The sequence below is a fragment of the Glycine soja genome, chromosome 15 (genome assembly GCF_004193775.1).
Source record: "Glycine soja cultivar W05 chromosome 15, ASM419377v2, whole genome shotgun sequence".
In the NCBI taxonomy this organism is placed as follows: Eukaryota; Viridiplantae; Streptophyta; class Magnoliopsida; order Fabales; family Fabaceae; genus Glycine; species Glycine soja.
The window spans coordinates 6,641,810-6,668,074 of NC_041016.1; the positions used below are offsets into that span (position 1 = coordinate 6,641,810).

Genomic DNA, 26,265 nt, shown 5'->3' on the forward strand with positions numbered 1-26,265 from the left:
TTCCTCCTCTACTATTACTTTAATTTCTGTTATTAATCACAATAAAAAGCATCAATACAAAAAAAAAATATTTTTTTATCACCGTGATATTAATACAGAATATTCATTAATTTTATTAATGATTAATCTTTATCTAGAGACCTCACTAATCACTTTTAATAAAATCTCTTATTTCAATCATATTTTTTTCATCTATAAAATTCAAACCCAAGATCTTATTTAAGAAAATCAAGCCTAAGACTACTCCTATCAACTTGTAAAAAAAAAAAAAGCAATATTATTGTGCACTGTGTAGGCCCACCTCGCAAATTTAAATCACAGTGATCATAAGAACTATTATCTTAATGCTTTCATCTGACCTTATCCCCGAGCAAAATGATCTTACCACACGTTCTTCATTTATCTAAGCCCTGGGTAGTTATGAAAAATGCACGATTGAAAGTGATTGTTATAATACGATAGATGAAACCGCAAATTGAAAAGCTAGAGGTTTTTAAAAAACTCACCCATGATAGGTTGATAACCAATATTATTAGTTAATTATTGAAGTATTCCATGGGGGTTTTTTTGTTGTTGTTGATAATATCAATGGGGCTACCTATAGTTTGTAATTATTCCAAGAGACTATAATTCAGCTGCACGTGAGAAGGATCTCCGTGCAGAAGTGCAATCTATATAGTTATATAATTTCTACACTTCTATCATGTATTAAATAATAACATATTTTAAACTAGTTCAATAAAATTGTGCGAGGGTCATTCTAAAAGACTATCCTTAGCAAACCTTGTCACAACCAAACGTCAATCACGAGTTTAAGGGAACAAAACAGGCACAAAGGCAATAATATTGCCTAAAAGAAACAATTTCACGATACAATTTAAGCTTATTTTTCTAACCTCAAACTTTAATGCATCATTTTTCTAAATTTTGTTACCTAATTAACTACTTAAGTATCAAGTACGATTACACTTTTCTACCATTTTGTTCCATCTTTGCCATTGAAGCATACAAGTTGCAACCGAATTTGATCATTACTATGTTTTCACGGTATAGATAGCTCTATTTCTCATTTACCGTCACACTCTAATAATCAGGGATGGCAGAAAAGCGGTATCCTTTAGCACCCCTCCATGCATAATATGCAATTCGAGTCTCATAAAAACCTGTATCCAAAAATCAATAAAAATTAGGTTGCAAGTTTATCCAGCAAAAGATCCACATGACAGATATGATAATATCTGCATAGTCATGGTAGATACAAACTAAATTATTCTCTATTATTGAAGAAGCATCTATGAAAAAAAATAGTTATTAGACATTTAAAGATATAGAACACATAAAACCGGCAAAAAAAAATCAACGCAAGCAACATCATTCCACATATAAATAAGATGGAAAGAATCATTAATTCATAATTCTAAACATAATTATAGGGATGGAGATCACATATCCCCATTCCATGCCCATCTCTAGTTTTACTCCCACCAATAAAGTGAACATTAAAGTGTTAGCAATTGAAATTGTGTTACTATAGACTATAGTATTAATGACACGTTAATGTCTAGGTAGCATATTTTAAGTGGTGGGATAGACAATGAGGGCAGGTGATATGGATCCATAATTGTAAGCCTCATATTATTTGCAATTCTAGTTCAAACATAGTATGCAACTTACATTGTGAAGTCGCAACTTTTCTATGGAACAATTATTTATGTTCTTGGTGAGTATTGGTGTATTCGATTACTTTGGAACATTTTTTAATGATTCATTGTAAAGGTTGGAACATTTTTTTAATGATGCATAGTTTATCTAGTTTATGATATAGGAATTATTTTTCTGCTAATCATGAAGTGCATTCATTATTCCCAATTTGACCAAATTCACTTGAATATTGACAAAATCGACATGCTTTCTGTGTTTCTCGGTGTAAAACTAAAAGGTAAGTTGGAGTGAAAAACATTTTTGTAGTTCATAATCCATAACTATCAACAAATTCGTCCAAAAGGATATCAACAGTCTCAGAGTTGTCAAAAACAATTAATTTCCTTTGTTTTTGTATTAAACTAGAGTACTTAACATATATAATGCATATGACATTTAGAAAATCAACATACCTGGGAGAAAGCTAAGGAACCCTAGGGCTAAAAGGCCATATGCTTGAGACTTTTCTCCCCCCATATGACCAGTGAAGATAAAGTATGAAAGGAACAAAAGTCCTGTACCAAGGAATAACAGGAACAGTGCCAGAGCAATTGATTTCCAGGGAACTTTATCCAAGGCTTTCGGTGTATAATCAAATCGTGGGTCAAAAGGTCTATTCCTATCACCAATATAATCATCCTCATCCGTGGCAAGAGGGGAGTAACGAACACGTCTAGTAGCCATATTTATTCCTGAGTTATTTACTCCTAAGTTTTTTAACCCAAAAAAATGGACCACATTAGATTTAGATCTGACAGGTGCAGAGAAAGAACAAAACCAAAACTTTAACACTACAAGGGATGAAAAGACTTACAATTAATTGGCAGATTGTTGAAGATTGAGGTTCTTCTAGTCAAGGGAAGGTTGTGCTGCATAAGAAAAAAAAATCCATCACTAAACTAACAAATTCATAAACAATAGAGATACAATAATATGCACAATTTCAAGTTTTCAACATTTAAAAGTTATTACACAAACTCTAATTTAGAGCCATAATTCAATTATGTGAGCATAAGGGACTTAGGAGTCAGTTTAGAGACTCTGCAGTCTGCACAGGCCTATTGTGATAGTGATGATGGTGAAAAAGCAGTATAAATAAACAGAGAATTTGGATCCTCTAAAGTGAGGGATGCACGGGAGAAAAAAAAATGCAGAGTAATAGCAGTTGCTAATCAACAGAGTAAATTTTAACGATTTCATGGTTTGTTACATATATGCATGTATCTGCTCACATTTTCATTGACTTTTTAATCGATGGTTATATATCTGTACTTTTCCCTCTAGAAAAGCCAAAATTCAGAATCAGACGAATGGAGCATCACAATGAATAAAATAAATGCATCATATATCCAATTCTAATGTTGGAACAATATTAAATACAGTCATATGTAAATGTAATAGATCTGCTTTCAAATCTTTATTCGGTGATATGCCATGTTGTAATTGTACTAGGGAAAAACTGTTAAAGATCTTGGCAGGTTCTGTTAACTAACACTAGGGTGATAAAATTTAAAACATGAATACCCTTTTTGCTATTATTGACTAAAATTAAGTTGATTTTATTGGCACTAGAATTTTTTCGTAGTTACCGGGCAGAATAAATGGAACTGAAGAGAATTTTGATTTAAAACTCAGATAGGTTGGGTATCATCTTCATTATTTCTAGAATATCTAATGGAACTATTTCCATGTAAGATCAGCAGAAAGATTCTCACCCAATTTTGAAAAATCTTGGACATTTAGTTTAAGAAAACCTATATTCATTAAGAAAAAATTTCACAAGTTCTAAGTGATAACATCTGTTCACAAATTACAGAAAACAAATAGAAATAATGAACTATGACAACAGGTTCTAAAGTGAAGAAATGTTTTTTCCAAAGATTTGAAGAATAGTAATTAAGCTTATTAGAATTATCATATTAAGTACTGCAGTATGAGGGGATGATATTTAGGATTATCATATTAATTTACATGGTAATTTTAAACTGGGAATTAGAGTTTATATCTAAAGATATAGGGACTAATTTCCAATAATTTGAGAAATTAAGGTCCAGTTGTTTTAGTCTTGGGATAGAATCTCTCAGGTCCAATTATGAATCCATTTCCTATTTCCTAGTCTAGTTGTTTAAGAAAACATTTCCTATCTCAGGTCCAATCTAAAAGAGTCATAAACAGTTTGGAAAAATTAAGAACAAATCAAAGTTTTCTCGATCAGAAAATTAGCAATTAGGAAAGTACTCAAAAAATTATTCCAAATACCTGCACGAGTCAAAACAGGTGCAGCACGCATAACTGGAACTGTCTAATAAACAAACTGACACAGTTTCATATGTCCAATCAGTCTAAAATTATCATATAGGAAGACTAAGAACAAATGCTTAGTCAACAAACAATTCTACTCATTAGGCATGCCAGTTGTTTTCTCCCATTGCCATTAATGATTTAATTCACACCTATCATCGCACTAAAGTACTTAAGTACCAGAGAGCAGAGACAGTTAACATAAAAGAAGAAAAAGAGCAATTCAACACAAACCCACTCTTCCGTAATGCATAGCCACGTGTAAAAGAGCCTTTGCAGCTATTGTGCGGTAAACCATATTTACTTGACACCAACCCTTATTTATGAGAAAATCCATATTTAAAACTGTGACATGAATACATGATTTCAATGAAAATTGAGCTCAAATAAGAAAAATAAGAGAATTAAAATTTCCCCACAACACAGATGAATAAGGGTGAAATTACCATTACTAACTTCTACAATCATCAACAAGCAGCTCAAAACAGAACATATGGATAAACATAGCTAATGAATACGAAGGGTGAATTACCGTCTTCCCCTCAATTTCAAATTGAAAAGGGCGAATATTGTGTGAGCGAAGGAACTCTATAGTTTATTGTGGATACTGGTTTGGGTTTCAGGGAACAAGTACTGCAGCAATTTGCAACCTCATACATAAAAAATCAATTTTTTTAGAGAAACTGTCTCAAAAAATTAAAAATTGTGCAGATCATTGCAAAATCGCGAGAAGAGAATCGGAACCTGTTTTCGCTGGCCTTGAATTGTGCTCTTGTGTCCGATGGTGGGTTTATGGTGATACGTGCAATGGATGGGTGTTTGGGCTGGTCCAAGTCTAATGAAATTGGGAAAAGTATATCACCATTGACTAAAAAGAATTAAGGTAAATTGCAATTTTGTTTCTTCTATTCTTCATCTGTGATTTTGATTTTCTATATTTTTTTTTTCTCTACAAATTTTGGTCTTCAGATCTTAATTTTTTTTTATTTGGTACTACAGTAATAAGAACCTTAGATTTTTTTTTATTATATTCTTATAAGTTTGATCCTTTAAATTGATTATCTGATTAATTTTTGGTCAAAATTTAATCACAATTAAACTTTTTTTTTTCATTTTCAAATTCTATGGTAGTGTATTGTCAACTGACCTATATCCATTGGATAACTTAGAAAAATCATATTTTTTATTTAATCTTCAATTTTAATTTTTAATTTTTAATTTTAATTTTAATTATCAAATGTTAATTTTCACCCATCAAAATATTGACACATTATTAGTCAACGGTTTAGATAAACAATCAACATATATAATTAAAAATTAGACCAAGATGACATGAGAAGGGAAGATTATATATACTACCATCAAAGGGAAGATGACATGAGAAGAAATGATTTGGAAGGTGGAACGGTAGAAATGTACCATCTCTAACTCAAAGGATTCTTTCGGGTATGTCTTGATAGTCTAAAACATAAATAACACAGTTTTGGGTAAAATCATTAATTCAAAAACGCAAGAATTTTAAGAAAAAAGATTAATATATAAAAAGTATAATTAATGTAGTAAACGTATGGAGGGACTTTTAATAAAAGAAAGAGTAAATGAGGGATTTTAATGGATGGCAAAGAAGCGTTGTTTTAAAAAAAAATTTATCAACTAAAAAGATATTAAATCCTTTCGGTCTTGATTCTTTAAGTTTTTAAAGTCTTAGATTTTTTGTTTTTGTTACACTAAATTAGTCTGTTGTCAGATTTTGACATTAATTATGTAAATTTTGGTTAATATTACATTTTTTATAGTTTGTCACAGATTATCAAATTAGTGAGATAAACTAAAAAAAATTAATTTGGTGTAAAAAGGAAATAAGAAATTAAAATGAAAAATTTTAAACCTAAGAGACCAAACTCAAACTTTAAATATAAATAAGTGGTTAAACTTATATTTTAACCCTTTATTACATTGATAGACTCGCACATTAGCCCTTTTATTAACTTTCTTTTATTAAAAAGGATTTTAAAAAATATTAATGTGTACCGATATGTTTAACCATAAACTTATATGGAGTAATTAAATGTAGACCAGTATAAATATGCACGTCTTTATGAATTGGTTCTTTTAACTATGAGTTTAATCCACTGTCAAGTTACACACACAACACATTGCAAGTGTATTAAGTAAGAGACAAAAGCATGAGAAGAGCGGACTTTTAATCGTATAATAACTAAAATGAATAATTAAGAATAGAATTAATTGAAATATTTTTCACCCTTTATATTTATATTGTGAAGATTAACTCCTTTGATTCTCTTGCCAATAAAATTGCAGCTTTTTCATGGATGTGGTATACCACGTGGAGTGTTCTAGCCAAAAGTGTGAGTTCATGATACATTTCTTGAAACAAAAAGTATTTCTATTGTTTTATCATAATTTTTTTTTTACTTCTCACAAGTTACTTGTAATCTTGTATGCTTTGTTCATGCTCAGGATGGATAGAGATTAATAAACCTTGGAGGAAAAAGGAAATGCATAATTTAGCAAAGCAACTTGTAGACTTGCTAGCAGAAACAGATGATTCATGGAAAAATACAACTACAGCAAGGCATAGAACAATTTCCGTGGTGAGATCACATGAACGCCCCCATAGAACAAGATGCAGGCAATCCTACATATACCCCATTGCTTATGGTTGCTTGCAATGCAATTACAGAGATTGTTGAATCAATAACTAGTTTTCATCCTCATTCAATTGAGCATGTTAGTGAAGACGAACAGAACATATTGAACTTGGCTGTCAAACATCGCCAGAAAGAAAAGGAATATAGAGAACAGTCTCCCTTGAACAATAGACAGGGAAGGTAACACTGTCCTTCACTACACTGCAGAATTTCATGGGGGATCCCAACCTGGTTATGCTGTGCAACTGCAAGAGGAGTTGCATTGGTTCGATGTAAGTATTTTCATATTGTTTCTCAACTTCAATGTGAACTATCTAATCTTTTTTTTGTGTGCACTGACTCATAAACAGCGAATAGAATAAAGACTACCTTATCATTACACCATTCACAAGAACAATAGCAACAAAACCGCAAAGCAGCTTTTTATGGAAAAGCATGAACCTCTGTTCAAGGATGCTCGTCAATGGATAAAAGAGACTTCTCAGTCATGCTCTGCTGTAGCTGTTCTTGTTGCCACTGTTGTCTTTGCCGCAGCATACACTATCCCTGGAGGCGCAAATGACAATGGCTTCCCTATATTTCTTGATAACCCTATATTCATAGTGTTCACAGTCATGTATGTTGTGGCTCTTGTAAGTTCATTGGCTTCAGTGGTTATGCTCCTTTCAATCCTCACGTCACCTTGTGAGATGTGGGATTTTCGGAAATCTCTCCCCCAGCTGGTTTTGCCTTGCTGTTCTTCTCCTTGACCACAAGAATTCTAGCATTCGGTTCAACAATTCTGATCAAAATCAAGTTAGAGAAGAACAAATGGACTTCAAGTTTGACATATAGTGCAACATTCTTGCTGTCTGCATATTTGCATTGGTGGAGTTCCCTCTATATGTTGCCGTCAAAGGATGTGTGCGGACCATCCTTAAGACACTTAAGAAGATCATTCCTCGTTTCCTCCTCAACTAGGTCAAACAAATTACGTGACATTTGAGTTGTTAGTTGCCTATTTTGTGTGTCCCTAATACTTTATCGTCAATTATAGGCGAATACTAATTTTCGACCAACATAACCAAAATTCTGCATATAGTGATAAGCTTTACTATGCCTCCAACACCTGATGTGTACTTTGCAAAACCAAGTATAAGTGATTCTGCCTATCCAGGTTCAACTTGTAATTTAACCTTCCGTAAGCTATGGAGAAAGAACATTTAAATGTGACAGTAGGTATATGATGTTCCTTTTATATGCTTTCTCTAACAATATGATTAGAGTCTTTGTATGTTGTTGCCTGCTAGTGCTTTAAATAATTACAAAATCATGTGTTGATTGCTTGTAATTGTGTCTTGAGTAGTGTGAAGTTGTCTCTTTAACATAGACTATCAGAAGAACCAAAAGTAAAATTTTAAAATTATAGGGACTTAAATTGTTTCTAATAGGTAAAAATGACCTACTATCATAATTTTAAATAAATGAAGTCTCAAGTTCTTGTTTCATTATTGTTATTATACATAAAAAAATTAATAAATATATAATAAATTAGTAAAATTATACTTTTGGTCTCCCACTTTAGGTTCAATTTCGTATTTGGTCCTCTAGTAATTTAATTTACAAATTGGATCCCTTTATTTAGTAAAATCCTGCAATGTTGGTCCCGAACCTCTCAATTGGACGTTGACCGTTAAGCTCAGATGTTGACTGTCATGTGTCAACGTCTAAGAGGCACCTTGAATTTTTTTTATCCATTTGTGGTAAAAAATTTGCCATTCCAATAATGATGTTTTTGTCTTTGCACTCAAACCTCCATTCCCTTACTTTGCTACAACAAGCGCCGGAAAATCACACACCAAAACTCCTTAACTCTCACTCCTTGGACTTCCCATACCGAACACCGCTTATACTCTTCCAACCTCCTCCACGCGCTCCGCCGCAACAACAATCCTACCTCCGCCCTCCAAGTCCGCGCCACCGCAGACCGCGTCCTCGCCGCCACTACCAAAGGCCGAACTCGCTGGAGCCGCGCCATTCTTGCAAATTCATTCGGTCGGTGGAGGAAGCAGAAGCAGAGGCACCACAAGAAGGTCAAGAACTACTCCGCCAACAAATGTATGAAGAAGACCACACCGGAGATTCGGAGAAGGTTACCGGCGGTGCAGAAGAAAGCGCACGTTCTCAGAAAGTTAATCCCTAGTTGCCGGAAGGTGTCGTTCCCGAAGCTCTTGTTTCCCAAGTGGCTCAACTCAGAAAAGAGAACCAACAAATACTCACAAGCATCAACATCACCATGCAACAGTACCTGAGTGTTGAGGTTGAGAACTCGGTGCTTAGGGCTCAGGTGGGTGAGCTTAGTCACAGGTTAGAGTCTCTGAATGAGATCGTTGACGTGTTGAATGCCACTATTGTGGCGGGTTTTGGAGCAGCAACAACATCGAGCACCTTCGTTGAGCCAATTAATAATAATAATAATAATAGCTTCTTCAACCCGTTGAATATGGGGTATCTGAACCACCCTATTATGACTTCTGCGGATATATTGCAGTACTGAGATCCATGGTCTCTGAGTCTGAGATTTGATCAGGATTTCTTCTTCTTCTTCTACAAATTAATTGACATTTGTTTTAAGGTTTTCATTTAAGGTTAGGGATTAGGGTTATGGGGGATTGGGTTAGCGTAATTTTTTTTTACCACAGAAGAATAAAAATTTTCAAAAGCCTCTCAGACGTTGACACGTGACAATCAATGTCTGAGCTTAACAGTCAACGTCCAATTAAGGCGTCCGTGACCAACATTGCAGGATTTTACAAAACAGGGGAGTGCGAATTAAATTACCGGGGGACCAAATACGAAATTAAACCTAAAGTAGGGGATTAAAAATGTAATTTTACCTAATAAAATTCTAGAAGGTAGAGTATCATCGAGGGCAACCCAACTACAAGGATCAAGGAATAAATAATGTTGGAAAGTAAAGGTAAACCTCTAACTTTAGTTATTCTAGCTTTTAATTAATTAAGCAAGGCATATATGCTGATAAAAATATATTCCTTTCCATGATATAAGGAGACACTAATAATAACTGTTCCATGATCAGTACTAGTGGTGAGTAATCATAATCAGTAGCTATGAGAGAGCTGCAGATAGGGAGAAAGAAATTAGAGATGACAAGGCACTCCGTAGCCTTAATTGAGAAAATGAAAAAGCCATATATACTGGCCAAGAGATACGAATGGGAAGAATTCGGCAGATTTTTCAACAAACACAAGGATCTATTGGACAAGCAAATTGACTTGCACCACAGCACTCCTCTTCACTACGCAGCTCACTGTGGGAACCCAACAATGTACAGGGAAATGATCGAGTGGGTGGGAGAGGGAGACATCAAGCGTGTGCTGAGGTTGCAGGACGACATGGGGAACACTCCGCTTCACGAGGTGGCATTCACTGGAGAAGTGGAAATGACCAAGAGCATTCTGGAGCACGAGGAGGAAGAAGGCCCAAATCAGCAGTATGAGCCATTGCTGCGAATGAGAAACAAATTGGGAGAAACCGCCGTCTATAGAGCTGCTGCACTTGGAAAAACTGACTTGCTCAGCTTCTTCCTTCAAGACTTGGGAGCAGATGCTCATCGTGATATACATTTTCACCGAAAGGGGGATAAGATGTCCATTCTGCACACTGCTGTCATTGATCAATTCTTTGGTACCTATGTCTAGTTCTCTCCATTCTTTATATATATCTCTTTTCGTCTTAATCCTTCAGTTGATCACAGAAAAAAAAAATGATTAATTCAGGATTCAACATAAAAATAAGTAAGTTTGTCTAATAATTATTTCTGACAAAGATCCAACTTAACTAATATCTAAACGATAAAATTATCATAATTTTAGTGTATTAATCACTTGTAAAAATTAACAAAATATTTTTTTATTGATAAATCTATAATTTAAATTTTAATTGTATTATTGAGTCGATGATGTTCTCTTCATGCATACGTGCATACAAATATGTACAGTGATGGTGTTCTTGCTTGCACATGCAACATAATGTTGATATTTAAAGTGGTCGTTGAATTATGAGGTGAAGCTTTAATAACCAATACTAAAATGATTTAGAGAATTATATATACCTAAGTTTTACCTTTGTAAGAACTACAAATGTTGTTGATTTTCAATGCAGGCACAGCTTTATGGATATTGGAAAGATATGAACACCTCGCTTATGAAAAGGAAGACAATGAACTCACAACTCTGCAATTGCTAGCCAAAATGCCCTCTACGTTTAAAAGTCAAACCCAAATGGGGCCTTTGAAAAATTTCATATACCTCTGTAAGTCTCCGCCAGCTATTTCGGCTTTTGAATAACAAGCATGCACATATACCCATAAAAAACACATCAATTTTATCAAAGAAAAAAAAGTTCAAAATTAAGCTTGTATAGTTACATTAAAAAATATTGTGCTTCGTTGATTAAAAAATATAGATTTGAAAATTGTGATAAAATCAAATTCATATCATATATATAATGATTTGAAATTAATTGAAATTTCAATATTAAGTTTTTAATTAATATTTATTATTAATTTATTACACTTTATCATCTAAAATGTAATTTCTTTTCTTTTAGAGGATTCAAATTAAGAGAAAACTTAATTGTACTTTTGTTTTCTAGGTTTGATAATTTTGTGATTTTAATCTCTAAAATTTTACTTAAGTCAATTAGGTTTTTAGATATCTTAATTATGCGATTTTAATCATTTTGTTTAATAGACCAACATCATTTTTGTTAATATATATAGTTAGGAACTAAAATCATATTATTGTAATATTTAGTGAACTTAATTGGCTCAATTGAATTTGATGGATTAAAATTACATATTACATTGTAGACATCTAATTGGCACAATTGAAACTTAATGGATTAAAATCACACATTATGATACCTAAGATTAGGAGACTAGAAATACTTATGTGCTCAAACAAGGTTTTAAATTGTAATTATCATTATAGTTATTTTAATGTGATCATTAGTTACAACGTTTCACATTAGTTACAACGTTGGTTTCTAATCTTAAGTGTGGGTAGACTGGGATAAGGAGTAAAATCCTAGTTCAAGTTATATAGCAAGTTAATAGTTGTACTATTATGACACAGTGCTTCCTAACTTTCAAGATTACAAATACTACAATCAAAATAAGGAATACACAACCAAAAAGGAAGATTTGGAGAGTGGCAGGGAGGACAAAAATGAGCCATCTCCAACTCAAATGAAGCTCGAGGATAATACGAGAGAAGGGCAAATTTTGAAAAGTGGCGGGAAGGCAAGGAGAAATGAACCACCTACAACTCAAAGGAAACTATCAGGTATGCATGAAAGGATAGGTTAAAATATAAATATCAATTTTGGATAATATTGGTATAAGATTAATTTTAAAAAACTATAAATGTATCATTTTTATTAGAAAAAATTATTTATTATATTAAACATTTTAATTTATTCACTATTTAAAAGATGCGGGGAATAGGAAAGTTTTAAATGCAAGGAGGAAATGGGTGATTTCAATGGATGAGAGACCTATAAGAAAAAATTAAGCACATAACAATTATAATATTACAGGAAATTAGGACACATGATTACAGTCACCATTATATTGCGCAATAAATTTCCTGCAGAACGCAAATAAAAAAGCCGAGTCTTCCTCCACATGATAATATTTTCAATCACGGTTAAAAACAAAACAAGCCATAAAGCAAGCAATTATAATCATAATGATGACAAAAGGAACCCAACTATCAGTATATATCAACCCTCTGCATCTCTCACCATGAACCCAGGCCTACGTTGTTGCCCACATGGACCAATAAGATGCCCATAGTCTATTACCAAATGATCATTATGTTATTAGTGCCTAAAATATATAAATAATTTATTATTAATTTTTATCAAATATTTTTCCAAGAAACTAACACAAAATAATAAAATATTACAAAGAATAAAATGAAAAAATCAATATATTAAAAAAACTAAAACAAAATAACAAGAATCAAAAATCAATTTTTTCTTTCTAAATTTTTATTTTATTAAGGACTCGTTAGAAAGAAAAAAATTATTAGGAATCTAAAATAAAATTAAATAATTTATCATGTAATTATAAAAGAATGATTAAGATTAAATTTAATTAAAAAAATCATGATCATTTATGTATAACTGGTATAATCAAGAGTAACTCCTTTGATGCTCTTGCTAAAATATATATCTTCAAAATTGCAGCTTTTTCATGGATGTGGTATACCATGTGGAAGATTATGGCCAAAGGTGCAAGTTCATGATACATTTCTTCAAACAAAAAGTATTTCTATTGTTTGGACATTATTTTTTCCTTCTCATATGTTACTTGTATGCTTTGTTAATGTTCAGAATGGAAAGAGATTGATAAACTTTGGAGGAAAAAGGAAATGCATAATTTAGCAAAGGAACTTGTAAACTTGCTAGCACAAAAAGACTATTCATGGCGAAATACTGCTATTGCAAGGGATAGAACAGTTTCCATGGGGAGATCACAACAAGAAGGAAAGCCTAAAGAAATAAAAGGGAAACAAGAGGAAGGAGAAAAACAAGAGGGTGCAAGCAAACCAACATATACCCCCTTGCTTATGGCTGCTTGCAATGGAATTACAGAGATTGTTGAAGTTATAATTCATTTCCATCCTCATTCGATTGAGCATGTTAGTGACGACGAGCAGAACATATTATACATGGCTGTCAAACACCGCCAGAAGAAAATTTACCAAATCTTAAAGAAATTGAAAATGGTAAGAAGTCTTGCTGGAAAAATTGACAAGGAAAGTAACACTGTCCTTCACTACACTGCAGAATTTCAAGGGGGTTCCCAACCGGGTTTTGCTCTGCAACTGCAAGAGGAGTTGCATTGGTTCGATGTAAGTATCATTATATTTTGTCCTAATGAGAAATGATATTCATAAACAGTTTCCTCCTACTTCACAATTTTGATGTGTTCATTCATATTCTAATCATAACAAGAGTAAATGTGCTCAAGAGAAAAATAAAAATAACCTTGCTGATACAATACTCTCACTTTAGTAAAGCATTGTAAATACCACCATTTTAGTCCTAACTTTATAAAACCTTAATTTTGCAAAACATCATTCACATAGTTATTAAAGTTTGCAAAAAAAAAAAAGGTAGTAAAAAAGACTACAAGTAATCATTGCTTACAATCTAATCTGTGTCTATCTCTAGTTGTATGTCTCTAACTGATACCCTTGTTTCTAATCTTTTTGTGTCTACATATTGTGCATTCATACTTGTACAGCGGATAGAAAAGAGACTCCCTTATCATTACACCATTCACAAGAACCAATACAACAAAACAGCAAAGCAACTTTTTGTGGAAAAGCATGAAGCACTGCTCAACGATGCTCGTGAATGGATAAAAGAAACTGCTCAATCATGCTCTGCAGTAGCTGTTCTTGTTGCCACTGTTGTCTTTGCCGCGGCATACACTGTCCCTGGAGGCACAGATGACAATGGATTCCCTAGATTTCTTCATGAAACTATATTCATGGTGTTCACAATTATGGATATTGTGGCTCTTGTAAGTTCACTCGGTTCGGTGATTATGTTCCTTTCAATCCTCACATCACCTTGTGAGATGTGGGATTTTCGGAAGTCTCTCCCGAGGAAACTGAACACAGGTTTTGCCTTGCTGTTCTTCTCCATGGCCACAACAATGCTATCATTCAGTGCAACAATTCTGATCAACATCAAGTTAGAGAAGAACAAATGGACTTCAAGTTTGACATATGCTGCAGCATTCTTTCCTGTCTGTATATTTGCATTGGTGCAGTTCCCTCTATATGTTGCCATGAAAGGATGTGTGCGGAGCATGCTTAGGAACCTTAAGAAGATCATTCCTCGTTTCCTCCTCAACTTGCTCAAAAAGAGCAGGAGAAAGAAATTGTGGGACATTTGAATTGGAAATTCTATTTTGTGCCCCCCTCCCCTTCCTTTTTTTTTTCATATTTTATCTTCAATTGTAGTTTCTTTTGTTTTTGTGCATTTGGCTATTGGCTATGCCACTTTACTTTTTTAAGGTCGTCAACATGCAGTGATTGTATAGCCGTATGGGTTATTTGTGGTAAAATAACCATTGGACATGGATGTCCATGAATAAGAGCATATTACGTCTTTATCGTGACTTTTGGTAACATGAAACAGCAATAGGTATTTTAAACATAACATTTACGGTCATCTGGTGTTGTTAAATGAACGCTAGTAAAGTCTGGCATCCACTCTAGCAGCTCTCTCTATCCCTTCTACGACAAAAAATCTGAACCATACACTGCATCACCTTGAGACAATAATTAATATCATCAAATGCATGATTTTTTTTATTTGTTTTACAATGACAGCAGTGAAAAACAATCCTACATTCTCAGATGCCCTATGAATAGTAGTATTATAAAAATTAATTAATTATAGGAAAATGTTAACCAATATTCTTAAAACATTAGTTAAAGAACTAAAAAGAGAAAAAATTTATTGGATTTGATTTTCACAATAAATACTTTCTCCTTTTTTAACAAAAGTCCTAAGAACATTAGTTAACAAGATACTTAATTATATTACTAAATGTATAAAGTGGAAATTATTATTGTAAATTTAAAATACATATAGTTGATAATTTTTTATTTTTTTTTGAGTTGAGGAACTTCAAAAATCATCATAGGCAGTTCTAGCCAAATAAAATTAACCTTAAAGCAGGTCACCAATCCCTCCATCTTGGTCAACGTGGAGTGTACAATATCAACATTTACATATTTACAAGACAAATAATGACACGATGAACATTTACAATGAGTGTGACTTAGCAGCTGTACAAACTATGTCTTCAATGCCAATGTCCAAAAGGAGAAAGGAATGAAAGGCGACGTTGAACCATTCAATTAATCATCAAACTTCGAATACAAATCAGCAAGTGCACGATAGAGAATGGCAGCGGCAGGTGGCCTAGGCAACGAGCCAAAAAGTATATCTGTTGCAGTTATAGACTGGCTGCCATAGAAACGGGAATTTTCTTGCGTGCGAGTAGTCACCATACTTCCTTCAAGTGAACATCCAACAAATGCACCTGCATGTAGTATTATTGTGGTCAAACATTACACCCTAAAACAAAAACAGATCAGACTCAACTTGAATCACCTAAGCAAAAACTCCAAATGGAACAAAGAACCATCAAGTTCAATCAACATAAACCAAGTTAATCCTAGGATATAAAGGTTACACTATTAACTTCATAACATCAATCTGAGAAGTTTATGTGCGAATCTGGATATTGGAGATTCAATTGCAGCATGCTTGTTCATTGCTAAAATACAAGTTTCAGTGTGTCTTGTTAAGTGAGAAACAATCAAGTCCCCTCAACCAGCCTTCCATGGGTTCCATATTTAAGTCAATTTTAACCACCATGTGATCACAAATACCTGAAGATTGTATGAAGAGGAAAGATAAAATGAAAAATAGAAGAGAGAATTCTTTGCTTATTTGCTCTCATATTTTCTGTAGCAATCAATTAATTAAGAAATTGAGCTACATCAATGCCAAATGGAATTTGGCAGTCAAGGTTAGTCTCAGATTATGTTTTCCTCTCCCTTCTTCCACCCTCAAGAAAACCTTTTACTGAACTGTGCTCACTTAAGAGTGGAACATTAGCTGCACACGTTTCTATTGAAGAATTTTATCTACAAATCAATACTTAGATAATTATGACAATGATAGCATCTTCAGTTACTAAATTTTCACAAACAGCAGAGAAATAGTTTACAGCCATTCCAGTTCAAGCATATATATATATATATTCATTGGTAGTTGATGAAAACAAAAGAGTCATATGATCCTATAGGCAGAGACTACACAGAGTATATTGAAGTTGAACTACCAGACTAAGAAATATTTACATTGAATAACAAAAAGAAAAGATCAAGTTGCATACTGTTGCAAAAACAAAGGTTTCAGTATACTAGATGACCACAAATAAGAAACATACCTTTACTGCAGTTGTAGGTATAACAAGCAGCATAGCCACCATCACCAGCTCGAACATCAGCTTTAACTGACCTACCAACAAAGCCTACTGCAGCACTTAAACCTGCTCCAAGTGAAAGATGCATATTGCCACCAAATGTCTTGACAGCATCATTTGTTCTCAAAACAATGATGAAGTCTGTCAACTCGCCTCCAGCCTATGCAGTTAAAGAAATAAATCAACACTTCAGAATATATAGAAATAAATAAATATCAATAAAACCTGGAGACGGGCCACATATGTATGGAGTAGGAAGTCAGAACCAATGCTTGGTATAGTTGAGGAGTAAACAGAATAATATTAAAATGAAGATCCGTGTGGAAACTTAGCTATTGCATAACATATATTTCTGTAAATTTCATCAGAAGTAACTATGAAATTCTAGAGTCCAACAAAATAAAATGTTCTAGTATTACAGTTGACTGGAAACAGTATGCACAGCATATAGTGATAGATTTTTGGCAATTGATCCATAGTCATTCACAAGCAAAGTCATTAGTAATTGCCCTGTTTGGCCAATATTGTTAAAGATTAGTTACTTCACCTGAGCCCCCCACCCTACACCAAAGGTGGAAACAGCAGATGGAGGAGACCATGAACCGTCTTCCCTACGGGCAACCACAAGTCCTGTTCCAATATTGTAAGTAACCCCCACTCCTACTTTGACCACAGTGATAATTGCAAGGCCTTTTGCTTGTCTTAGAATGGCATCTGGAATTGACTTCTCGAGCTTTAGAAAACCTATCTGCAAAAGTGAAATTCTAGATGAAGTAAAACTTATTTTAGCACATAAATTTAAACAGTAGACTTCCATATTCACAATATGTCGTATAGACATAATATCATTAATAACCTAAACTTTTAATCTTAAAATTTACAGAGGGGTGCCAACATCAAGAAAATATACAGATACGAAGACGAACAATCATGCCAAGACACAATCAAATTTACAATTTGGGAGAGGGGGAAAAGAATTGTGTGACATGCAGTTTAGGGTCAGGAAGACAGACAATCAACATAGCTGCTGAATCTTTGATTGTTACCAAGTAATTACATAACAGCTCCACCCACATGATACTAGATTAACTTTTCATGATTTCATCTATGTCACTACACCAGTCCCTAAAAACAAAAAACCAACTGCTCACCATTATTTTTTAGAACAGCGCACTTCACAAACAACTAAGAATCCTGAACAAAATAACAGGATAGTTATAATGGATTTTCTAGTTCAGATCAGCATTGGAGAAAGTTCTTTATAGATGTAAGGTCCATAATAATTAACACAAGTCATTCATGGTTTCTGCTTCAAGAATTGGAAATGATACCTGATTATAAGCCTTGATAGTGTTAGTTGCCTTGTAAATTTCATATTCCATGGACTGCCCCCAAGGAAAATTAATCCACGATCGCAAAGTGCTCAGATCTGTCAGGTCATGGGTTGGCAACTGAGCAGCATTGCTTACATGATCCATCAAATAAGGCTGTACTGAATCAAGTCGGACACAGCATACATCGCATACTCTTTGGGGGTCAGAAACTTGGAATTTTGATGGCAACAAGCTCCGCCCCTTGGAACACTCACCACAAAATATTCCTCCACAAAATCGGCAGTGATGCCGGGAGCACATGATGGGATGAAATCTCACACCACAAAGCATACAAGAAGCAGCAGCACTATCTGCTAACCATTTTGGAGGCTCTGCTTCCAGTAGTTCCTTTACATTACCAAAGTTGGCCTCTGTAAGAGTTTGTGCCATTTCTCTCCAAGCTTGTTCAAGCACATGGCTGGATATCCATGAAAAATTACATGTATGAATATCTCCTAATGCCAAAGAAGTCACTTTTCCTCGAGCCACAAGTAACATTTCTGCTAGCACATCCCACATAGTCAATTCCCTTTCATCTCCAACATATTGATTCCATCCCATATCATCATCAGGAAAATAGCCACCATTCGAGTGAAAACCCTTGGTCCACTCTTTGTGATCATCTTCCAACATAGGTGGAACTGAAACTGGTATCCAAACTCCAGTATCTTCATGCAGTGGAGTATCATAATAGAAGTACCTTCCCCGCTTCTGAAGATTAGCTGAAGACTCCATGTCCTCGTTATTCTTTTCCATTTGTTTTTCAGGTAATTCAGGATATAATCTAGAAGAATTTATACAATGCCCTTCAGTGCTATCAGTGGAAAAAGAATCACAATACTCTTTAGTAACAGAATTCTTCCTCATACCAACCACCTCATCATCCTGTCAATGATATCAAACACCACAAACAAATTAACCATATAAACCATAGAGCACTAAACTACACCCAGTCTCAAAGGGAAAAATCAATATCATTTGAACTTTAAAGTAATATATTATAATTTAATGTCCGTAAACGATCCATGAATAGTTCCCTTAATCCTCTTTCTCTTCCAGTTTCATTTTTAAACGCAACATCAATACATCAAATTACCCCCCAATAAAAAAAAAAGATATGCAAGGTCAAATTCCACACATACACAAACAACACAAAAATCCAAACAGGTGCAGAAATTTCCAATTCCCCAAACAAAAACACATGCATATCTAATTAGGGAAGGAGAAAATTCACCAGAGGAGAATCGGAATAGGATATCTTGTCGCCAAGGGAGCAACTAGAAACCCTTGCAGATAAATTTTCCACAAGTTGCACCTGATTCCGAGAATCCAAGATTTTGCCCTCCATTGGCACACCTAAAACAAACACCAAAATAGGGCATGTATTTGCATATACTGTTTACATATATTATCAGGCAAAAAGAAAATTTTGCTCTGAATATATCAATTCCGGGCCAAAAGAACGAAACTTTGAGAGGACAAACGAAAAGGGTCTGTGATAGAATTCGAATTAGAGATTCAATGGCGTGTAATCAATACAGAGTTCCCCAAAGGTTTTACGTCTTCTTTGCGTGCAGACCCTGAATATTTTCGACTTTCTTCTCCTTGTCGTATTTTTTAATTTGTTATCCTTTTTTTTTTGCTGGATTTTTTTAATTTGTCATCTTATACATGTATTTTTTAAATTGATTGTTTTTAAAATAATTATTTTAATGATTAATATTTTTTTATAATCTAAAATAAATTTATTTTTTCAATGATTATATTAAAAAATAAGTCTTCATTATTTATTTTAAATTTAATTACTCATTTCATTCTTATTTTTAAAATTTATTCGATTTAGTCCTGAATTTTTTTAATCCCTAACGACATTTTAATTTTCAAAAAAAAATTAATATATAAACTTTTTAAAAATTAAAAGATAAATTTTAGGAATTAAAAAAGTTATTTAATAAACTTCTATACTAAAACATCTACTTGTTGACTACAAGAATTAAAAGAGATAAATTTAAAAATTATAAAAATTAAATAATTAAATCTTTATTTTATTTGATCCCATTAATAAAGGTTAAATTCATATGGCATAGAATTGCGCGATTGAATCTTATTGTGTGAGTCTCATAGATTCTATAAGTGATCTCTTTTAAAACAATATTGCAAAGGTTTCGGTAAAATGACGTCATAAGATTTCTTTTACAAATTTATTCTTAAAAGGGGTTCCTTTTTAAACATATTCCTCAAGGAGTCTGTTTTGTAAAAAAAAAATCATGTGATATCGTCATTCCCATCAATATAACCTCGTTATTCATGTCAGTAAAAAAAATCATGTGTGCCAAGTGTGTTTCATCATTACCACTGACGAAACACACTGCTTACGTGGCATGCATATCGTCAACTCCAATCGCGTAATATCACTGCAACAACACTGTGCATGCAAAAAAAATATTCACATACCATGTGGGTTTCACCAATGGTAATAGCGAAACACACTGTGCATGTCAGCAACATCCCCATGGCCATGCCATGTATCGCCGCATCATCCAACATAGGTTTCGCCAACAGTATTCACGAAAATCATCCCCATAGGAGTTGATTTAATTGATTGCATATGTTACCTATCCTCATCCTACGATAATATTTTGAAACAAACTACCCTAATGGAGATATCCCTTACACTAGTACTGGAAACTTTTGTTTGGTACATACTGCTGCAAACTTTATTTATTTATTTTTTATGTATAGGCCGAAAATGTAAACATGCGCAATTTTAAATATACTTGTGCTTTAATCCAGGTCAAATGTTTATTTTATTGTAAGCTTATTTTTTAGATATATGAATTATATTTTAGATTGATAAAAAATATATATATTGTAATATAAGATTGTTTTAATTATTAATAACTTCTATTAAAATTTAATTTAAAAATAAAAATGAAAAGGATAGATAAAAAAATAAGAAATTTAAAAAAAATATAAACACATTTTCAATAAAGAAAAACTCTTAAAAATATTGTTTTAATAAAATTACTGACTCAATACTTATTTCCTACGTTCTTTTGAGATATGAAAGATTATTATACTTTATTTTTTTAAAATATGAGTTAATTTTTTATCAATTGGATTAACTTTTGTGGCAGTGATAAAAGACTAGAGAAAGTTAAAGTTAACACTTTATGTCATTCTAAGATTTCAATTGAATTTATGTAAGAGAAGGCAAAACATAAGAAATATCTGTAAAAATTAAAGGCTTCATCAAAAGGAAAAATGAACATGGGAAACATAAGCGTACACTGACATGCATCCTACCAATGCAGATGGTGGAACCTATGGGGATGGTTTTCGCCAATACTACTAGCGGAACCTATGTTGAATGGTGTCGCGATACATGGCATGGCCATGGGGATGCTGCTGACATGCACAGTGTGTTTCGCCACTACCAGGCGAAACCTCATGTGGCACGTGAATGCTTTTTCTGCATGAACAGTGTTGTTGCAGTGGTGTTACGCAGTTGGAGTTGGCGATATGCATGCCATGCAAGCAGTGTGTTTCACCAGTGGTGATGGTGAAACACATTTGGCACACGTGATTTTTTTTTACTGACATGAATAATGGGGTTACGCTGATGGGAATGACGATATCACGTGATTTTTTTTTACAAAACAGACCCCCTAAAAAATATGTTTAAAAAATGAACCCCTTTTGGAAATAAATTTATAAAAGGAACCCCATGACGTCATTTTACCCAAAGGTCTGCAACAATCAAAATGAATAATATTTCAAACCAAAAAGTCTAGTTATTTAAAAATTGAGTTCAATAATAATTTTTAAACATCTTTTTTCCTCTTAATCCATTTAACATCTTTAAAGGATAAAATTGAAAGGCCCATGAAAATCAAAATTGAGAATACTTCAAATGCAATGAACTTAGTTGAAACATTAATTAACTTTTAATATTTTTTAGTACTACAACAATAACAAAGTTAGAGCTTAGGAACGTGTATATATTACTTAAACTTCCTCATCACTAACACAACCCAGTAAATATGAACGAAAGTTATATTTCTCACATTCTTAAAAGGGGATTATAAATTAAATACATGCTAATTCTTTTATAATTATTACAATTTTTTATGTCAAATAAATTTATCATGATTTTCTTAAGAAAAAAAAGAGAATTTAATTAAAACGTGTGTAAAAGCTTTTCAAACTATTATTATTGAATCACAACTTGATTTTTTATAATAATTATTTAAATAATAATCAGCATACATCCATCTATTTTAAACACATCATTAACCTCATTTATTTATTTTTTTATTTCTTCTTGTCACATCATAAATTCTATCACATTTATAATTATTTTCTTTTTAACTCTCCATGGATATAAGATAATATTATGGGTATTCATTAAACATTTTTCTAATTATTTTTAAAAGTTATCTTAAATAAATTTTAATTGGCTATCACTATTAAAAAATTAAACGAATAACACATGAAAATTAAATTCTAAAAAAGAAAAGCGAAACTAAAATTTAAACAGAAGAAAAAAAGTAACCGTTGTTGCAGCCTGCAAGTGCAAGGCTTGTGAGTTGTGAAGGGAAGAAAGAACCAGAAACTCCTGGAAATGACGCAGCCCCTGCTGCTTGTGATTGGCCAGCAATTAACCTTCTAAACACATGCTGAATGGAATGGAGACCTTCCAATCAAGACTCACGAGTAAAACAAATATTAATTTTAAATTCGTATACGATTGTAAAGAAAAAAAATTGCATAAATTCATTATACATTCAGCTGTAATTTCTTATCAACTGAACTCCAGCTATTATGATGATAAGTCTTTATATTGATTAGCTGGTTATTCATCAACGATTTTATTATTTTACATATCTACAAAATAAAAAAATGTTATACCTTTATTATAACTATTAATAAAATTATTTTAAATAAAAAATAAAATTCCAAACATTAATATATATTTTCAATCCCAACACTTTAATTTATTTTATATTTTTATATTTTACGATTTATACATCTTAACTATTTTATAAACTATTTCGTTGTCATCAGAAAAGCAGATACGATGCCGTTGTATGGAATGTATAATTTTATTGTTTTAAAAAAAACAAACAATGTTTCTTGTTTTCAACGACATTTACCGGTCACGTCAAAGGAAAAAACGACATTTACCGGGGGAAGAGGTAGAAATTTTCGTTTTGAAAAAAAAAAAAAAAAACATTTCAATAATGAGTCAAATATAAAACGAACCTTTTTTCTTTTCTTTTCTTTTCCTTTTCTATTTTTTTCATTGTAGTGTATGTGTGTGCTGAGAGCTTTACCAACTTCAAAACTTGGAGCTTATTCATTTCATCCATGGCGTTCTCTCTCTTCATCCCCAACCAACCCTTCACTTTGGTGCCAACCCTTCTTCTCCTTGTTCTCCTCCACGCCTCTCTCTGCGAACCCCTCTCACGGGTTCTCCTGATATGGCGCTAGAATTTCCAAGGATGGTTCAACTCGGCACCTATTTGAGTCGAGGAACACTAAGCACCACCCCAACAACTGTGGAGAGTTGGTGGCGCAGTCTCAGTGCTCACAGAACTCAAAGTGCAGCTGGTGCACCAGTGAGGACCTTGATGACATGTGTTTCAGCTTTGCCACAACAGGTGCACCAGCTGAGGCGTGGAGGTTGCCACAACAGGTTTACTCTTGCAGCTTGATCCGGTGAGATCCATTATGTTTTGCTCCTATTTGTCATTGGGATCTGTGCCACCCAAAGCTGCAATTTTTTACTCTCATTGTGTATGAAATCTTCAGTTGATGTTGGAGGGTTGTTGTTGTAACTTGTAATTGTTATTGTTTTGTTGATTCGATCTACGATTTGTTAGATTGGAATCATGTGTAATTTTGTCTTCTGACCTGATGGTTTTGGGAAAGTTATTGACATCATTAAAATGAGCATTGGTGTACTAAGAATAACAAAATTATATTGATATTGGTGTGAAGGATATGATCCAAAAGACTGAGCACTAAGCTCTAACTATACTAATGATATACTCCTGATCATAATTAAATAAGGAAACAAATCATGGAATTAAAAACAAGGAAACTATTTCTTAGAGATGATTTAAGATACCCTAAAACAACATTTGGAAGATTCAAACAACAATAAAATGAAATCGAGAGATTCAGAAAGTTGGAAGTGTAATCTGGGAATGGAAATGGAAATGGAAAGTACAGGCTCTATCTAGGATTAGGGACTAGCAGGACTAGACTGCATTTGAGACAGAGGTTTAATGGAGTGCCAGATGATAATGGCTGGAAATGGAGGAGACCACAAGGCAGAATTTGTGTCTAGAACTAAAGAGGCTGGTGAAGTCAAACACCATCAAAACTCGCTCCCTCCCCAATGCTATATCTGCATTGGAAAAGATTTATACAATATGTTATAGGATTCATACAATAGTCAAAATAACAACAAACCAGCTATGACCACAACAAACAATGCCAAGAACAACCTGGAAATGTCAAACCAAATGGAGAGAGAGAAAGAGAACATGTCAGATTTGAGCATTATACATCACAAAACACATTCCAACTGAGCCAAATAGCCACGAGTAAGATGGCAAACAAAGGCAATCAAGGTTGAGCCTGATCAAAGATTTCCTGTTAATTTACATACATTGATTTCCCTACCGTTCCTCATTAGAACAGTGTGAGTTAGCATCTGAAATAAGGAACCGCATCTTGCAGAATCAATGTTTGTATATCACTATATCAGAAAGTAAAAAATGGACCCATCAATGCATGTAGGGAAATCAACCTAGGCAGCAACTAAAAAAAACAGTAGAAGAAATTGAAGCAAAGATGATGAACAAAACCATGATTGATTAGTGATTACGAAAATCAGTGCACAAATCAAACAATAAAACAGATCCATCAACTAGAAAAGAAAAAAATAGATCCTTTTTTTCCTTGTATAGTTGAGAATGAATCATCATAACTTCAAAACCCAGTTTCTTCATGATAAACAGAATTATGTTAATCCATATATACAGTGCCTGAAATCTGCATTTCTGTGCCATCTGGGAGACAACTAAGTCTAAGATAGCTTAAAAGGTCCAATCTTTGATGCTACATATATAATATATTCCTATCTGGACCGTGTTTCTTGGAGAAATTCTTATGTTCTCCATGAGCAGCAATTTTCTTGCTCTTTATTAGTATTGTATAGTAACTCAGCTATGGCATTAAAAATGTAGTTAAAGGAGACAACAGTGGCTTATGTAATCTACCAGCTACAACTTTCACTGTACACTAGAGAATAGAGAACTGAAATTTTTCTTTCACATTTGTGACTGATCTTCACTGAGCAATATGCTAAAAAATAAAATAAAATCTGTGTTTAAGGATAGGCTTACTGTGACAGGATAGCTGATATGGAAACTATTGAGAGAGAAAAGACAAAGATTGATAGATTAATTGATTTATTGATTCAATCTCATTGTATTCATGAAATTCATAATAAGTTGCATCAAAAGCTTCAGTTTGTTTACAGTGTTTCCTAAACTTTCTTTTCCAGTTACCAGTGGATCACCATGGTAGAATTTAAACATGGTAAAATGTTACAAATTGTGACAGGGATGTCATGTTAATTTCTTCAGATGCATCTGTCATTTTCAGAAATACCTTAATAGTGCAAAAGGTGCCTGGGTGAGTAGATATAACAGTATACTCTCTAAAACAGAATTTGTGGTTATCTTTCTGATTTTTTTTTGCAGGTGCAGGTCACTCATGTGAGCTCAAAAGCCATTGAAATAAATTAGATTATAAAATGGGGACAAAAAAATGGCCGGTGAGCTTTATTTGCCATGTAATGGATTATCTAAAGTCGTTTGTGAAATTTTCCATGCTACATGAAACTACAATTCTTCAAATCTACTGATGAGCAGAAAAGATGTACTTTACTTTAAAATACCAACCTTCATATTACCAATGCTCAAAGCTAGTGTTTCTTCCTCCCTAGAGTATTACTGGGGTAAAAAAATGTGGTGGCAAAAGAATACATCAAATTTTCGGTTGAGTCAATTTCTCTTCCCAGCAAATGAGAGATGTCCATATGTAACAGCAGTGG

The 26,265-nt window shown here is 33.3% G+C and overlaps 5 protein-coding genes and 1 pseudogene across 12 annotated transcripts; 4 read left to right on the plus strand and 2 right to left on the minus strand.

Annotated features, from left to right (window-relative positions):
- Positions 1–731: 731 nt before the first annotated feature.
- On the minus strand, positions 732–4,904 carry LOC114385691 (transmembrane protein 230-like). 7 transcript variants are annotated; one of them, XM_028345721.1, is made up of 6 exons: positions 4,747–4,898; positions 4,535–4,652; positions 4,237–4,347; positions 2,516–2,570; positions 2,115–2,408; positions 732–1,163 (listed from the first exon to the last, which is right to left on the minus strand). In XM_028345721.1, exons 5-6 carry the CDS (start codon positions 2,383–2,385, stop codon positions 1,084–1,086), a joined length of 351 nt encoding a protein of 116 aa, XP_028201522.1. In that variant the 5' UTR covers positions 2,386–2,408; positions 2,516–2,570; positions 4,237–4,347; positions 4,535–4,652; positions 4,747–4,898; the 3' UTR covers positions 732–1,083. The 7 variants fall into 7 exon arrangements, with proteins under 7 accessions (XP_028201522.1, XP_028201521.1, XP_028201519.1 ...); XM_028345720.1 differs by having other exon boundaries at positions 4,535–4,898; XM_028345718.1 differs by lacking the exon at positions 4,237–4,347 and having other exon boundaries at positions 4,535–4,635; positions 4,747–4,897.
- Positions 4,905–5,334: 430 nt separating this feature from the next.
- On the plus strand, positions 5,335–7,843 carry LOC114388107 (annotated as a pseudogene).
- An 18-nt stretch (positions 7,844–7,861) lies between these two features.
- LOC114388108 (transcription factor bHLH149-like) lies at positions 7,862–9,065 on the plus strand. The gene is made up of 2 exons (XM_028348440.1): positions 7,862–7,888; positions 8,495–9,065. The coding sequence occupies exons 1-2, from the start codon at positions 7,862–7,864 to the stop codon at positions 8,963–8,965; spliced, it is 498 nt and encodes a 165-aa protein (XP_028204241.1). The 3' UTR covers positions 8,966–9,065.
- A 699-nt stretch (positions 9,066–9,764) lies between these two features.
- On the plus strand, positions 9,765–14,877 carry LOC114387496. 2 transcript variants are annotated; one of them, XM_028347694.1, is made up of 6 exons: positions 9,765–10,361; positions 10,839–10,988; positions 11,813–12,022; positions 12,930–12,974; positions 13,077–13,597; positions 13,993–14,877. In XM_028347694.1, exons 1-6 carry the CDS (start codon positions 9,785–9,787, stop codon positions 14,650–14,652), a joined length of 2,163 nt encoding a protein of 720 aa, XP_028203495.1. In that variant the 5' UTR covers positions 9,765–9,784; the 3' UTR covers positions 14,653–14,877. The 2 variants fall into 2 exon arrangements, with proteins under 2 accessions (XP_028203495.1, XP_028203496.1); XM_028347695.1 differs by having other exon boundaries at positions 11,831–12,022.
- Positions 14,878–15,356: 479 nt separating this feature from the next.
- On the minus strand, positions 15,357–19,741 carry LOC114388243. The gene is made up of 5 exons (XM_028348637.1): positions 19,369–19,741; positions 18,093–19,019; positions 17,309–17,509; positions 16,726–16,921; positions 15,357–15,810 (listed from the first exon to the last, which is right to left on the minus strand). The coding sequence occupies exons 1-5, from the start codon at positions 19,480–19,482 to the stop codon at positions 15,626–15,628; spliced, it is 1,623 nt and encodes a 540-aa protein (XP_028204438.1). The 5' UTR covers positions 19,483–19,741; the 3' UTR covers positions 15,357–15,625.
- Positions 19,742–23,444: 3,703 nt separating this feature from the next.
- Positions 23,445–24,136, plus strand: LOC114387615. The gene is given in 2 exon segments (XM_028347816.1): positions 23,445–23,594; positions 23,596–24,136. Coding segments are annotated over 2 exon segments (354 nt in total). The 5' UTR covers positions 23,445–23,504; the 3' UTR covers positions 23,860–24,136.
- The last annotated feature ends 2,129 nt before the right edge of the window (positions 24,137–26,265 follow it).

Excerpts from the sequence above, each read along its gene's own strand:
- LOC114388108 (XM_028348440.1), top strand. The coding sequence starts at position 7,862 with ATGGAGAAAGAACATTTAAATGTGACA. Across the intron at positions 7,889-8,494 it reads AAGAACATTTAAATGTGACA|CGCCGGAAAATCACACACCA; the intron begins GTAGGTATATGA and ends TGCTACAACAAG.
- LOC114387496 (XM_028347694.1), top strand. The coding sequence starts at position 9,785 with ATGAGAGAGCTGCAGATAGGGAGAAAGAAATTAGAGATGACAAGGCAC. Across the intron at positions 10,362-10,838 it reads TGTCATTGATCAATTCTTTG|GCACAGCTTTATGGATATTG; the intron begins GTACCTATGTCT and ends TTTTCAATGCAG. Across the intron at positions 12,975-13,076 it reads GTGGAAGATTATGGCCAAAG|AATGGAAAGAGATTGATAAA; the intron begins GTGCAAGTTCAT and ends GTTAATGTTCAG.
- LOC114385691 (XM_028345723.1), bottom strand. The coding sequence starts at position 2,385 with ATGGCTACTAGACGTGTTCGTTACTCCCCTCTTGCCACGGATGAGGAT. Across the intron at positions 1,164-2,114 it reads GTTCCTTAGCTTTCTCCCAG|GTTTTTATGAGACTCGAATT; the intron begins GTATGTTGATTT and ends TTTTGGATACAG.
- LOC114388243 (XM_028348637.1), bottom strand. The coding sequence starts at position 19,482 with ATGGAGGGCAAAATCTTGGATTCTCGGAATCAGGTGCAACTTGTGGAA. Across the intron at positions 19,020-19,368 it reads CCTATTCCGATTCTCCTCTG|GATGATGAGGTGGTTGGTAT; the intron begins GTGAATTTTCTC and ends TATCATTGACAG. Across the intron at positions 15,811-16,725 it reads TACCTACAACTGCAGTAAAG|GTGCATTTGTTGGATGTTCA; the intron begins GTATGTTTCTTA and ends TACTACATGCAG.